Source organism: Semicossyphus pulcher, unplaced genomic scaffold (assembly GCF_022749685.1).
Source record: "Semicossyphus pulcher isolate SPU_LCO1_2020_fin unplaced genomic scaffold, fSemPul1.0.p SCAF_16, whole genome shotgun sequence".
Taxonomy (NCBI): Eukaryota; Metazoa; Chordata; class Actinopteri; order Labriformes; family Labridae; genus Semicossyphus; species Semicossyphus pulcher.
Window position 1 is genome coordinate 15,118,511 of NW_027211670.1, and position 15,128 is coordinate 15,133,638.

The 15,128-nt window shown below is 41.8% G+C and overlaps 1 protein-coding gene across 1 annotated transcript in view; it reads right to left on the bottom strand.

Moving 5' to 3' along the window:
- atrnl1b (attractin-like 1b) overlaps window positions 1-15,128 on the bottom strand; it is a 77,928-nt gene that overhangs the window by 21,394 nt on the left and 41,406 nt on the right. The window contains exons 24-26 of the mRNA XM_069664409.1: window positions 12,294-12,451; window positions 7,072-7,133; window positions 1,095-1,173 (exon numbers count right to left, since the gene is read on the bottom strand). Of these exons, the coding sequence (XP_069520510.1) occupies window positions 1,095-1,173; window positions 7,072-7,133; window positions 12,294-12,451 (299 nt within the window). The remainder of the gene's footprint in view (window positions 1-1,094; window positions 1,174-7,071; window positions 7,134-12,293; window positions 12,452-15,128) is intronic.

Genomic DNA, 15,128 nt, shown 5'->3' on the forward strand with positions numbered 1-15,128 from the left:
CAACTCTACCTCACCTTAGTTTCTGCAATACAATACAGTACAATACAACAATAACAGAAAACACAGTTTTATGACTCCATAAAGAAGCATAGGACCATGGGACTTGTAGTCTTTATCAACCTTTCACCAACGAGGTAATATGTCACAGTTTTATTCACATTATATTTTGTCACCTTTATTTATGTTACGTCATTTTATTCTAATGACAAAGCCTGAAGAACTGTTGCTAGGGCAACCAAATGTAAGGCACTAGCTGTGACCCTATCCAGGGGCTGCAGCCTTCAAAGGAGGCGGTCCACGGAGGACGCTCCATTCATAGCCTGCGTAGACCGTTAAAGCCGAACTGAAATGAGACGGTCTGGTCTACCCTTGTGTCACCAAACGCCGCTCCTGTTGCCTAGCAACAGGTAGCAAGTGGGCTAACTAGTTAGCATAGCTAATGTCGAGTAAGTTATCCAATTATTTTAAAGATAATTTGTTTCAAGGACCCTTTCATTTTCTTAATCATGTGTATCTCTAGCTGTTCGATTGAGTTGAAACCAAAAACGTATACATTTTAAAGTGTATTTATCAGCCGCATAAAAGTCCGTCATTTCGTTTGAATTGGCACGCAATGCATCTCAGGATACGTTAGGCCGTGAAGGATGCACCCAATGGATCCTTCATGGCCGGGGAAATGGAGGACGCGTTTGTGGACCGCATCTGAAGGAGCCTTCAAATTGGGGCAGCCTTCATCGCGCTTCTGTGGCGCAATCGGCCTTCAAATACGTCCTCGGAAGGCTGCGGCATTGGGACACGGCTACTGTTAGCTAAAGTCCTTTTGCATTTTAATTGGGGAAAGGTAAATATTAAACCTTTCAAATACAAAGTCTGTAAAAGCACGCCATTTTTTGTGTTACTCTATTTTCATACGTATTCACCGTTTTTTAAATTCACTTATATAGAATTGTTTCCCGTTTGGTAATTATTTTTGTTCCTCCTATTACAACAGAGCTTGGCTTATTGTGCTCTTATTGTCTGGATGATAATGGGGACTTCTCTACAGAGGTAAGTAACATTTTATGTCACATGTCAACAGAGTCTGTTGGACTTACTTCTCTCCGTCGTGAAGCCCAGCAGGTCTGTTTGATCTTCCACACGACTGCTGCCACCAGGAGGAGTGAGAGGAAGCAACTGGAACCAAAGAGAGGAAACAATATCAAGCATGATGATATAAAGTTTGTAAGCATTAATAATACAAACTGAGTATAAAAATGCAGCTCACCCGGGCGAGATTCACGTTAACGCTTTATTTCTACATACTTTTCCTACTGACTAAAAGTTCACAGAGTCAAATGGAGCACATGGAAAATGCGGATAATATGAGGAGGAGGTATCACATTCATTTCTTACTCGACTGAATATTTTGGCCGATTACTTCAATTAATAACCCAACAGAGAAATCATTAAAGGGAAATTCAGCATGGTGAAAGGGCTGCTGGGATAGAAAAATATGACTGATTGAGAGCTTCCACTTCATTATCCTGGCGACAGATGAGAATGTGAAGATGATCATGTGCCGAAGGAGACGTGCTGCTCTCGCTGCGAGAGCCTGTTTGAGGTGTGCTAAGCTAGCTCGCTTTGCTTTTTTGGTTTAGAAAAGTATGCTATCATTTCATTATATCATTCTCTACTCATTGAAATAGAAGGAAACACGACTCTGTTTTTAATTACCAAGAACAAAGGGGCTGATTTGGAGCATATGCTGTGATATGATCAATGAGCCCGTGTCTTCAGGGACACATTTCTAAAACGGGCCGTCTGCTCCAATGAGCACATCTCAGCTGAGACACACAACTAGCTCTGATTTCAAGAGCCCATTTTTGTTAGACATTTCAACTTTCTTTCAAGTTTCCTTCCACACCTGCGAGATCAATTGTAAGGCCCTCTTTTAAAGGGAGGGGTGATAACGCTTCTGAAGAAAGTGATAACTTTGAAAATACAGTTGAAGAAAAGAGGAGGAGAGCCCCAAGAGAAGAAGAAAAAAAAAAGGAAGTGGGATCTAAGAGTCGAGTGATGGGAAAACTTTGTGTTCAAACAGCTGGGCATGCTGGGAAACCTTTCAGTAGTTTCAGAACTTTGAAGATTAAATGGTGGAAGTGTTGTTTGTGCTTTAGTGAAATTTTTTGTATTTTTGTGGGAGAAATCTTTAGACAGATGCTTTAATCGTCGACATTAAAGACGCTTGAATTCCCTTTTTTCTGTTAATAAAAGAAGTCGTGCACTCTTTCATGTTTTAATACTTTAAGTTAGTGGAGGACAAACGTACAATTCAAACGCAAAAAGATGATCTCATGTTTTGTTCCAGTACATATGGATGTTGGATAGGTTGTAGATCAAGTAGAGGGGGGCTGTAGACTGTATAAAAAGATGGACGACATGACAGCTCCCTAAAAGTGAAGCCAAAACATCTCTATCGCCCCCTGCTGACTGGCTGCAGTATAGGTCATAAAGCCCGCCTCCTCCATGTTAACAGATGGGACATGAGTCAAACTATAAAATCAAAATACACGTTAAAAAAGTTGTCATTATAGTTAGTTATTATCATGCTGATTGACGTCCAAGTGTTCATTTTTCTGACACGTTTATTTTTAATTAGTTATTTGATGCTGTAAAAAGGATGATTGACAGCTTTGTTGACAAATACGGCTCCTGCAGCCAATCTGTTCTGCATTAGCAGAGCGGAGGAGGAACGACGAGATGAGACGTAACTAAAACAATCACTACAGTCTTTGAAGTTTCCTTATCTGTGAACGTCTGCTTCAGACCAACACAAAGAAGCTATTCTGCTGTTAAACACGCTGACGTGCGGGATCTTTGCTGGTTTTTCTCTTCTCTAAGTTAAGTGTGTGTTTTGGTTAGCAAAAGTGGCTACTGCACAGCTCTGGCTCCAAAAACCTGTCACTAGCGTCAGTTGGCAGCGCCTGCCTCAGGGGGTGTTTCGGCTTCAATTTTGTACAATGAGAGCAGATGGAGACACGTCGTCCATCTTTATATACAGTCATTGGTGTAAACCTTCACTCTTTCTTTAATACATAGGGGACATAAAAAAGGCAGGAGGCTTCTGTATGGAAAAAACATCAGGAAACATTTTCTTACATTATTATTATAAGTATTATAAAGAGTTTAAAAGCAGGCGACCAAATCTATTTTTCACGATGCCACACAGATTTTAACATAATGAAATATGAAATTGGCCTTTTACAAAAGGAAAGTGCTTTCTTTGAAACGCTCTTTTCCATAACCACGGTGGTTGATAGTACAAGTTCTGAAAGGTTTCCTAGCATGACCAGATGTTTGAACACAGCTTTCCCATCACTCGACTCTTAGAGCCCACTTCCTTTTTTCCCCCCCTTTTCATTTTTTCTCTTGGTGCTCTCCTCCTCTTTTCTTGACCTCAAGCGAAAATCAATAAGATATATACCTGCTTTCTTTGGACTTTCAGGGCTGCTGAGAAGAACAAGTCATGACGAAGAAATGAAGAAACAAGGAGACATCGTAGCCTCTTAAGAACACTTTGAAAGACGTGCGTCTTTTGCTTTCAAATATATATGTTTGGAAGACATATAGGAAACATATACTAGACATATAAACACATACAGATGTGACTGGAAGCTAAGATGTAAGTGAGTATGAATGACAGTCAGGGGTTCCAATGCAAGTACAGCGCTGCATCCTTTTAGGAGAGTTTTAGAAGCATCTATTCAAACCTCTACAATGATCAGACTGTAATTACATTAACTTGAGCAGCAGTGTGAAAGAGAAGACGATATCCGATATGCCGATATTTTACAACTCGTTTAGCCGATTACCGATACCGATATTTTTTCCCCGCACACCTAATTGCAGAGATCATCAACTCTCTTCTGTATTGGAATTAGCGTACAGTATAATGGTGATACTCTTATCACATTTGTTACAACGGTCGGGGTGACGGGTCTTGAGATGGTTAATCAAGTTTGTAGTGTTGACAGACTTTGCCTTGGCTCCTCCTCGCATCACCGAAGCTGAGCAGTCATTGCAAATAGCAGTTTCGCTTTCTATTTTGGACACTTTGAAAAACTTCCACACCACGGACATTTTGGCTTCTGACTCTCTCATGCTGCAGGTAGACACACGTGACGTCATCACGCTGCGCCGCGCAGGTCTTCTTCGCGCCGGGGACATTGCGCCGAGATCGGGAATTTAATCAAGTATGCAGCAGCCCATTATTTTATCGGTTAATTATATCGGCGAATATCAGCGTGGTGGCCGATATCCGATAGTTCATTTTTAAGCCAATATCGCCCGATACCGATAACGTGCCGATAATATCGTGCATCCCTAGTTAAAATGGGGATAAAGTCATTCTTTTAAGGCCTGTAGTGAAAAACAAGAGATGGTATTGGAACTAAATCGCAAGAGGAAACAACAGTAAGAGAAAACCGAGCTTGTTCACAGCCATGCCGTCACTTCTTCACCTTCTATCTCGCACAAAAAAAAAAAGAGGTCTAGAAACCCTGTGGGGTGATTTGACATTTTGTCATCAGGCTGATTACGTTTCCCGCAGGTTCATGCCCTCCAAAACTCACACACACACACACACACACACACACATACACGCGCTCATGTGGCTTGTGACTGCATCAGGGTCTTTAACTTTCTCCTGAGTTTACGGGTCAGTGAGAAATGGACAACAAGGATGCAGAAAAGACTCGAGAGGATGAGTACAGCCTGCACGACAATAGGAAAAAAAAGAACAGAAAATATGATACCAGTAAGAGAACATAACAAACAAACAGTTTAAAAGAGATCATGTACATAGCTAAGACTAACATGCTCCCTCAATGGTCAAATTTAAGACCAAAACTGTTGCTGCTTTTCCCCCTCTGTCCCCGTGTTGTGACCTTATTCTAAACGGTTCCTGATGCAACCAGCTGTCAGACACATTCTAGATAAAATAAATAAATAAGCCTCGTCCTTCTCAGCTTTCCTCGCAAGAATTCCTGAATTTGTCTATTCAACTGTAATGTGATCGCATGGAGCCAGGAGATAAACTGATCGTGTGACAGCCTCTGCAGGTAAACGTTATTGTGGACCGTGGCGATGATGGGCAGGTGCCTCGGGCTCAGGCTGTCTTCCATTCCCACCTTGACAGCTACACAGATAATGTGTTAGTCCATCAGCTAGACTGGGTCGCACAGCTTGAAGTAAAATGAACACGGGTGTACACAGAAGCTGCACCATGGCTTAAATCAGTGACTTTAAGTGTATGAAAACAACTGCCCCCACACATGATTAAATAAGCTTCAGTTATTGACTTCTAAGTCTAACTGTATTGAGGATGTGTTTCCTACTGACCTGTGAATATTTTGTTTACTTCCTTTATTTTGCCGTCTTTGCAGAATGTTATGTCTAATTTAAATTTAATTTGATCTTTTATTGTCTGTTGTCCAATCTCTGAACCCATTGGCGATCGTCTGACGACCAGCCAAGACTTCCTTTGCCATTTGCTGGCTTGTTTACAGTCCAATTAGCAACTTCAGGGGGAGTATTATGCTAATTTTCAAGCTTCATATCCCACTCTGTGATACCTGTGGAGTAGCTTAGCATAATTTACAGCTAAAAAAACTCCTCATTTTTCTCACACTGGTGCTCTGTGCAGGCCCTCATACAGACCTCTGCCTGAAACGACTCAGTCAGGCTCTGTCCCTTTAAGAAACTCCGCCCCTACAAGCCCACTTTCTCCTGATTGGCCATGTGTGAGTTAAAAAAACAGTGTGAAACCTGGCGTTCACAGCAGCCTGCAGACTGAGCTGAGAAACCCGGGGATTACTCCAACATATTTTTACCTACAGATTTGAAACTTCACCCACGTTTAGTCTGGACATCCAACATTGGAATTCGCCTCTCCAAGTATGTAATTTCTTGCTTGGTTCATTACAGCGGTATGAACCCGAAAAAATAAACTGCCTTTCTTGTGATTTACTTTAATCAACGGGTCTTAAATTTGCTGTAATAACATCATAATGCAGATTCATAAAAAGTTAAACTGCAGGCTTTGCAAGAGGAGAAGAAAACAACTTTTAAAACGCTCGTTTGTTGAACGGAGGTCGGATTGATCATTTCTGATGCATTCGAGGAAGACAGGGAAATCTAAACGCTGAATGGCTTTCTGGACAGGGATGAAAAAGGTGGAGCAGGGATGACGGATACGGATTGCTGTCCGCCTACTTTGCTCTCTATTCGTACTGTGTTTTTTTCTTCATATACCAAAGCCTGCTGAAACGTGATTAGTCAGTCTTACTCGGACTACAAACGTACTACAAATGGAAACCAGAACACTTCCTTTACTAAAATCCGGTTGTAGCACTTTACGGTGATGGCACTCAAGATATTATGATGCTAAATCTTTTCTGACTAATTTTTTTGACAATTAATTTGTAAGCTATCACTAAGATTGGTCCTTTTTTCAAACATCATTTAAATGCCACACATCACAAGCTCAAGCTGTAGCCCATAAATTAAAGGTGCTTAGAACAGTAACCAAAGCTTTGTGAGGGGCCTCCGCTGAGAGATCTTTTCAAGCTCTATCTAAGTTAAAGCATAAATTTTCCAATTATACTCCCATCCTCCTAATATATTCAGCATTTTCAGTGCTTTTGAGAGAACTCAATCAGCTCATTTTAAACATTTCAATGAGAATAGATTTCCATCGGAGCGCTCAGCGTGAAAAAATCATTAAGAGCCCTCATATCTTGATCGCCCATGCCTCCTCTTCAGATGGCGCTCAAAGAGCAATATGCACCTATTTAAAGTGTTACTGGCAGTTCATCTGCTACTTTAAAAAAAAATTAAAAACGGAAAATTGGGGCCTTGAAGACACAAGAAGTATTAACAAGACGTCTGTTAACAGGGCAGGTCCGACAAGTAACTCGATAAGCCCCGAGAGGCAAGAGGGGAAGATGAAGAGGCGGAGGTCAGTCTGGAGAATGCTTCTTAAACTGCTTAAAGACTGAGTGTTTAAGGAGGTTAAAAATGTGACTCGCTTACCTGAAAAACGTCACAAAGAACTGGACAAGGTCCATGATACTGTTGTGCTGGGAGAAGGCGATCTAGAAGAGAGAAAAAGGACACAAACATGATGAAAAATCAGACCAATAACCGGACAGTAATGTGACAAACTAACATCAATTTTTTAATTCCAAGGAGAAATCTCTCAGCCGAGTATACACTTCATTCTGATTGAGCTTCACCAGTTAATCTGTGAGGCTCTGAAAGGGTTAAACTGATATTGTGTCCAGTGTTGAAGCCTGCATTAAACGCAGAATGTACTTGCTTAAAGGTCACTGACAAGATTGTATTGAGGCTCATCTGTAAGAGCTTTTACTCTTAGGAAAAAATATGATTTATAAAGTGGAACAAGTTAAAGAAGGGCAAAGAGCTTTTTGTGTGCAGGCAATCTACAACTTCTGTAGATCGTAAGTCAACTTTTCAAAACGGTTTTTATATATATTTTTCTCCTATGTATTAGTTATTGATCTTTACAACGCCGTACTAGGGCCGTAAAAACAAACCAGGAACAACTGAACAAGTTTTTTCTCAGAATATTACTCTTCTCCTTCGGCTCTGTCTTTTCCATGACGGCCCTAAAGCGGCGTCATAGGTTTTGGAAGTTTATCAGCATGACAAGTTGGGAGGGTTAACCACACCTGCTATCACAGGACGAGCTCGTTAGCCTATTGGTTTAACGTGGCCGACACGGGTTTTGAGTTACAGAGCCGAAGCGATACTGCAGAGTCATTTGACCCGGGTCTGAATACCGATTGAAGCCTTTCCCTCTAAGCAAAAAAGCTGAGTGTCAGCGGGTGTTAGTGGGCTTTTTGACCAGTGGGAAAAGAGCTATAAAGGACTCTGAGCTGGAAACAGGCTCTTCTTTAACGCCATGCTGCCTGAGATGAAAAATAACACCTATTTTATTCTTTTAATAAATTTGTTTCTACATCACTAGTTGCCAAAATACAAATCAGAATCCGATAATTAACTACATTTCACAACAAAATGATTCACTGTCCTTTAATAATGTCAACAAGTCATCTGCTGTTGAGGAGAATAACAGCTGATTCATGTATCTCTGTCAGCAACATGAACGGTGACTAATGGTCCCGAAATACTTTCTACCTTCATTAAAGAGGGATTACACACAGTCCCTGCAGCTCAGTCACATCTGATACGCCGCATCGCAGTGACGCGTCATTATCTACTGTAGATGCTCTGACGGCGTTTTGCCCTGAGACGCAGCAGCATGAAACCCCTCGGGTTGGATAATAGGGGATAAACTGAGCTTTTATAGAGGCGGATTTATTTGTGTCATGTTTGATGCTTTAAATGATGAGGCTTCTTTAGTGGTTTAGTCTATCACTGATAAATGATACTTTCGCCTTATGTTTGTTCAAACAGAAAGAGGCTTTTATTACATTACTGTACAATGTTCATGGGCTTGTTTGTGTGTGAATGGATGCATTTAGGTGCGTGAAGTTATTCAGGAATACATGTATTTATTATCTTTATTATCTTTAAAGGGGGGGTATTGTGCTGTTTCACATTGAGACGTATACATAATGTTACGATGTTAGATGTCCAGACTAAACTTCGGAAAGCTGGCCAATCAGAAGAAAGCGGGCTTGTAGGGGCGGGGTTTTTCTTAAAGGGACAGAGCTGACTGAGTCGTTTCAGGCTGTATGAGGGACAGAGCACCAGTGTGAGAAAAATGAGTTTTTATTAGAGATAGACCGATATGGTTTTTTCAGGGCCGATACCGATACCGATTATTAGTAGTCAAAGAGGCCGATAACCGATATTTGGAGCCGATATTCACTTGCAGTAAAAGTTAAAATATTGGCGTCAAAATTTTGAATATTACAAACTCCAACACTTAACTTTGTTTAAATGCCTTTAAGCATATGTTAATTAAACAAACAAACAAAAAGCGCAGGGAGTTCCCAGGGTCAGCAGCATCTCTAATAAAGTTAACTGAAAATTTAAATAAATAACTTCCTGAAGTTTTATGAAGTAAATAAAACAAAGTTAAATAAAATTTGCAAAGAAATGAACTCTTATCGGCCGTCAGATTAAAAAAAATTTAAATTTAAAAAAATGCTGATGCCAATATGCGTCAAAATGCCGATAATCGGCCCGGCTGATAATCAGTCTATCCCTAGTTTTTATAACTGTAAATTATGCCAAGCTACTCCACAGGTATCAGAGTGAAACATGAAGCTTGAAATTAGCATAATACCCCCCCTTTAATGTGTATGTATGTACATAATCTGCAGCGTCTGTTGGTTTAGGGTGCCATTTTTTACTTTTGTAACTTTTTTAACAGTTTTTTGTCTTTTTCTGTTGCTTTTGTTGAATGAAGTCATTGGGAAATAAAAAAATCTATCAAACAATAATAAAAAATTGAATTAAAAGTTACAGTAAAAACAGGTATGATCCACGATGGAGCTTATACAAGAGAAAAAGAAAAGCATCCTTTTTTCGCCATTCTTCAATTGTCTTTGATTGACAGTTTCTGCATGTCTACGGTTGTGTAGCAGTAAAAAGACGTTCGTTATTGACAACTTCTCACCCTCCCAAACTTCTCCCATCTTTGCCTTTTCAACCTTTTTAAGTAGACTCAGTGATCTGAGACGAGATGCTCGCTGACATGGCTAACAGGCCTCAAAAGCACGTATTTCACAGGTGTTTTGTCGGCTTTTTAGAGAGCGGGATGGTGCTTTTAAGTGTTCGCAAAAACCTGCTTTCCACATAATGCCAGGTCAAAGCAATACGTTAGGGTTAATTTAATTTCACTTCATCAATCTCCGCCGATCGATGGCATCATTTGAGAATGTTCTTTTATTACAGGCGGACTTTTGTTACATTGAAGAGTCTCTTATGTTACAATGATACGTGCACATAATGACGTCTTTGAAGATCTTTGCTCAAGGCCTCCGCTGACTATCTCTATGCCTATTTTATGAGCTAACACCCTAAAAACAAAGGCTCTCCCTCTCCGCTTTATCTCGTCCAGGTCTGAGCTCATACTGCTGCATCATAAAGGCAAGGGTGGAAAGAGGAACCTGATCCTGTTACAGAGGCTATTTGCTTTAACAGCTCGGGCCAGCCCGTAATAAATAAGTGACTGTCGGCCAGGAAATCTAATAGAAAACTATTACTGGGACGCCTCCACAGATGGACCGACCCCGAGATATTATAACCCCACCGTGGTCCAAACATCTGCCTGGTGAGAGGGAGGGACAGAACAAATAGAAAAATCAATACCTGGAAGTGGGCTGATTAGCAGGAAGGGGATTGTGTGCTATTGTTAGGGATGAGAGTTGGATCTATCACATTTCTGTGCAGAGGAATTTTCTTCCTGCTTAAAGGCAAAATTTTGGCAGTAGATTTATTGTAGACAATCTTTAAGGGCCTGTGTCCACTAACGGCAGCTGGGAGCGCTTCTCACCGGCCCTTACTGTTGCTAGGTAACGAAAGTTGTCTGGTTGCCTACTTTCAGCTGAGAGCGCAGCGAGAAAAATAGGTGACACCAAGGGCGTTTTTTGCATTGTTTTGAGGTGTTTCGGTCATGAATGATTCGTTCAAAAAGAACTAATCTGATTGGTTCAATTCCATGCATTGATTCGTTCCTGACATTCATTGAATTGTCCCTGGCTTGATGTTAACGTCTGACAGAGCTGCGTCGGACTGCGCTCGCGGCTTCCTTCTTCCCCGACAAAGATCAGGGTGATTGATGTTAGCACGCGCCAATAGCCTTTTGGAGGAGGGCTGTATTCCCTCTAATTGGTAGTGGGCGGGGCTTATCAATTCACCCAGTTCGTCACGTGTACTAAGTTTGCTGGGTAACAGCGTCCAGTGAGAAGTGTGCCGCATGTCTCTGCCTGTATACGAGGCAGCCGCTGGGACATGTCGCTCGTGTTTCTGCCCTTTCGAGCAAAAGTATTGTCGCTCTTGTGGCAGCAACTTTGTCGGCATCGACTCCGGTGAAGTGTGACCCGATTTTGAACGTTTAATCTCTCCGCCAGCATAACAAGTCGCATCTCTTGTGCGCGTGCTGTGTGAGAGAGAGCTGCCCCCGCCCCCTCGCACACTCTCATCTTGATTGGGAATACGCATCACAGACGAATGTCTTATTACAAATTAGAAACGGTTGCTGAGATTAAATGTGCAAGACGTAAACGTTTTTGTAACAATATTAAACAGGAAATTGTTTTTCTTTACTGATAGCGTCGGAAGTTTATCAATACTGCGGTATTTCATGATTCAGGGTTTCGGTACCCATCCCTAGTGCTTAATGTGTTCACAAACTAGCTGCTGTTTGGTACTGGGAGAGCAGAGTACAGTGTGTGATTAAAGCCAAAAACAACAACATGAGAGTGGTGTATTTAAACCAAAACATAAACAGCACATAACAGTTAAAATACACATGAAACTTAGCGTAACGATATTTTTAGATTTGATCTAGCGGACATTTGTAGACATAGGATCCGGCTGTATCCGGCTGTATTTTTGAGGTTTTTGAAGTGAAAGTGCTGCAATTTACATTACAAAAGTTTTAATTTCACTTTACAACGGGTGTAAAATTAAGCGCTGTTTACTCATTTGTACCCAGTTAGTCATCTGTCATCTTGTCTGAGCAGAGACCATATTTGTTTGTCATAATCACAGCTCGAATGGCACTGCCTCCGTCTGAAAGAGTAACAGCCTGCTGTTCTCTCTTAATTTCGCTGTGTGTTTTTCTCTCCTGGAAATCACGGCTCGGCTCTCTCTCACGTCTTTCATTCCCATTAGTGCCTTTAGCTCATTTAACCTCATTGCCTGAAATTAAAACTAAACCGCGGATGTTTGTGACAAAAGCTTAATCATTGTTTTCCGGCAAAAACCCAAAATAACTGACAACAAAATGTGCTGCGGTTTCGCCTCTTTCGCCGCATCAAAGCCTCAATCTCCTGCGTTCGGAAGGAGGGGTGGAGGAGGGCTAAACGGTGCTTCGCTTTTGCCCGCTAAAAAAAACAGCTGTGCACCTATGCGCACTAACCACTGCTCATTAAATCTGTAATTAGAATAAAGTGCACTTGAAATCACCCTGAGCGGAGCCACAACACAGCTCTGCATCTGCAAAAGATGGCTGCTGCTGCTGCTCCCTGCGTGTCCATCAGTGAGAGGGCTGTATTTCTACCTCGGAGACGTGTGCTTTCAAGGTCAGTCCTCACCTGGATCTTGATGGGCCATGAGAAGTTACTGACGTAGACGTAGAAGGTGATGTTGGGGTTGCTTCTGAAGGTGAACTTCTCGCAGGAGAAGCTGTCTCTGTACTCCTTGATGTTGGTTTTGGACACGATGGGCACCTCCTCTCCGGAGATGGTTCCAGCTGTAGGGGGGAAAAAGAGGAGTTATGTTGGCTGCCATTAGGGCTCACCTGGAAAGAGCTGCGACGTATTATTACGAATCCATTAATGGGTTTATTGAGCCATTTGGGACCACAGGAATTATTGTTATTATTATGTCTTAAGTGCGTTTAACGTGTTTTGGTTGACCTTTAAACGGAGCAGACCTTTATTGTGAAATTACACACACTAAATTGTGGACGTGGGAGAGAGGCACAGCTTGGAAGAGGGATGGAAACGCTGCTGTCCACAGGTCATGACTGAGTCACATTAGCAAATATTCCTCTTGAATCCATACCACCACTATTAGCTAATGTACTTCTGAGGACCTGGGATTTAGCACCTAACATCCCTTTGGGGAGACGAGGGCGACAGAAATCTGCATAGATCAACTACTATGTGTTATAAGTGCTTGTTTAAAGTGCTTTTCCATTTGTGGGGAAATATTTAACAAAATAAAAGCGGTTAAAAAAGTACGATATCGTCTGGAGAGTCTTAATACCCCTTTCAAAATAAAAGCCCCGACTCTGAAACGAGTCTATTTTCCATCTATCTTAATGCTTAAAGTCATTTCTAATCCCTCCTCATGTCACTGGTCCTCAGCATTGACATTCCAGCCCACAGCCCTGAAACAAAAGAAGTGAAAATGACAGCTCGAGCGCGGCTACGTGAGCACGTTTATCTTAATTGAAATCACCCTCCTCCTCCCACCCGAAGGCGCCTCGCGCTCTCCTCGATTGTGAAGAGGCTCCCCCGCTCCTTCTCAGACACAATATCTTTTGCGGTTAAAAAGCAGGTGGTGGTGGTGGTGGTGGGGGGGGCAGAACTTCAAATATTAATGACGCTGCTCCGAAAAGGTTAAGGTGGCGACGGGGAGCGCGCGGGGGTTAACGTGGTTTAGTGGCTGGAAAATGTCAGTCAGGGACGGAGAGAGAGTGGTCGATGACTTGAGAGGAGGAGAGGAGGGGCGGGGATAAACGATGGCACTGGACGACTGCAGTGTCCTTGGGTGTCTTTCCTCAGGCGACCTATGATGTCCAGTCAACAGTGACAGTACACACTAACAAGAGAGGGGCATTAATGTCTCTACTGTTATATCTGTCAAAACAACTGACTGAATTATTTCAATTACAAAAAACACTGAATAATTCTAAACCATCAGACGTCTAAAGAGGCTGTTAAATTACTTTAATGGCAACCAAACTGTTTGATGTTAACAGCTTTACATTAAAACTTATAAACTATTAAACATGCTGCAAACAGACATGTGAATACATAGCTATATATTGTAATGCGGTACTACCGCCAGACGGTGGCTGTAGCGCATCTGAAAGCTGTTTGCTAACCACCATTAAATAACAAGAGAAGAAGAAATGCCAGGCGCCAATAAAATGGGTGTGGCGATTTGAGATTTGGAACCGGATGAAAATGCAGAGAAACGAGGCCATGTGCAAACTCTGAAAGGTCAAACCAGCATATCATATCAAGTCTACAACAACTTTAGCAACTAGCAAAATAAAACCAACAGAGGAAGTAAATCATACTCTCTTTATCCTTATTGCGTGCACGGGGGGTGGTGTGGGGGGTTGTCATGCCAACGAAAAATGGTCATTTAGTTCCCAGTGAATATAATACCGACTATTTTTGTCATAGAAAAGAGAACAGACAGAGCCTGGGTCTGTGTTTGACAAATTAAGCAGGGCCGGTTTAAAGAAAGTGACATAAACATAAAAAATTATTTTGTATAAACATCGACTAACGTTTGAAGCGATATCTCCACTTTTACAACTTTTACACCTTTAGAACAAATCTGTTGAAGCATTTGTGATCTCTACTGTGGTTAAACTTGTATTTGTTTTTAAAAGACTGTTTTACTAAATGTTTACCCCTCCAAGCAGTTGCAAGCAGCACAAGCACTTAACTATTTATTTAATGTTTCTTTTAAATTTTTTTTAGACAGGTCATCTCAACGAGAAACATGGTTTCATTCTCAAGAGAGACCTGCTTACGTTATACAAGGAAACATACTGTTCTTTTATAATGACTGTTTGTTTTGTGTTAATATTGCTGTTTCGTCTGTGCTGCCAAAGAGCTGCTACCTGCCTTACATTGTTTTTATAACAATGAAAAAGTTCTATCTATTTATCTGTCTGTCTATCTGTCTGTCTATCCATCCGTCTGTCTGTCTGTCTGTCTGTCTATCCATCTGTCTGTTTGTCTGTCTGTCTATCTGTCTATCCATCTGTCTGTCTGTCTGTCTGTCTGTCTGTCTATACATCTGTCTGCCCATCTGTCTGTCTGTCTGTCTATACATCTGTCTGCCCATCTGTCTGTCTGTCTGTCTGTCTGTCTGTCTATCTATCTATCCGTCTGCCCGTCTGTCTGTCTGTCTATCCATCTGCCTGTCTGTCTGCCCATCTGTCTGTCTGTCTGTCTGCCCGTCTGTCTATCTGCCCGTCCGTCCGTCCGTCTGCCTGCCTGCCTGCCTGTCCGTCTGTCCGTCTGTCCATCTGTCCGTCTATCAGTCTGTCTGTCTGTCCATCTGTCTGTCTATCGATCTGTCTGTCCATCTGTCTGTCTGTCCATCTGTCTATCTATCTGTCTGTCTGCCTGTCTGTCTGTCTATCTAGCTGTCTGTCCGTCTGTCTGTCTGTCTGTCTG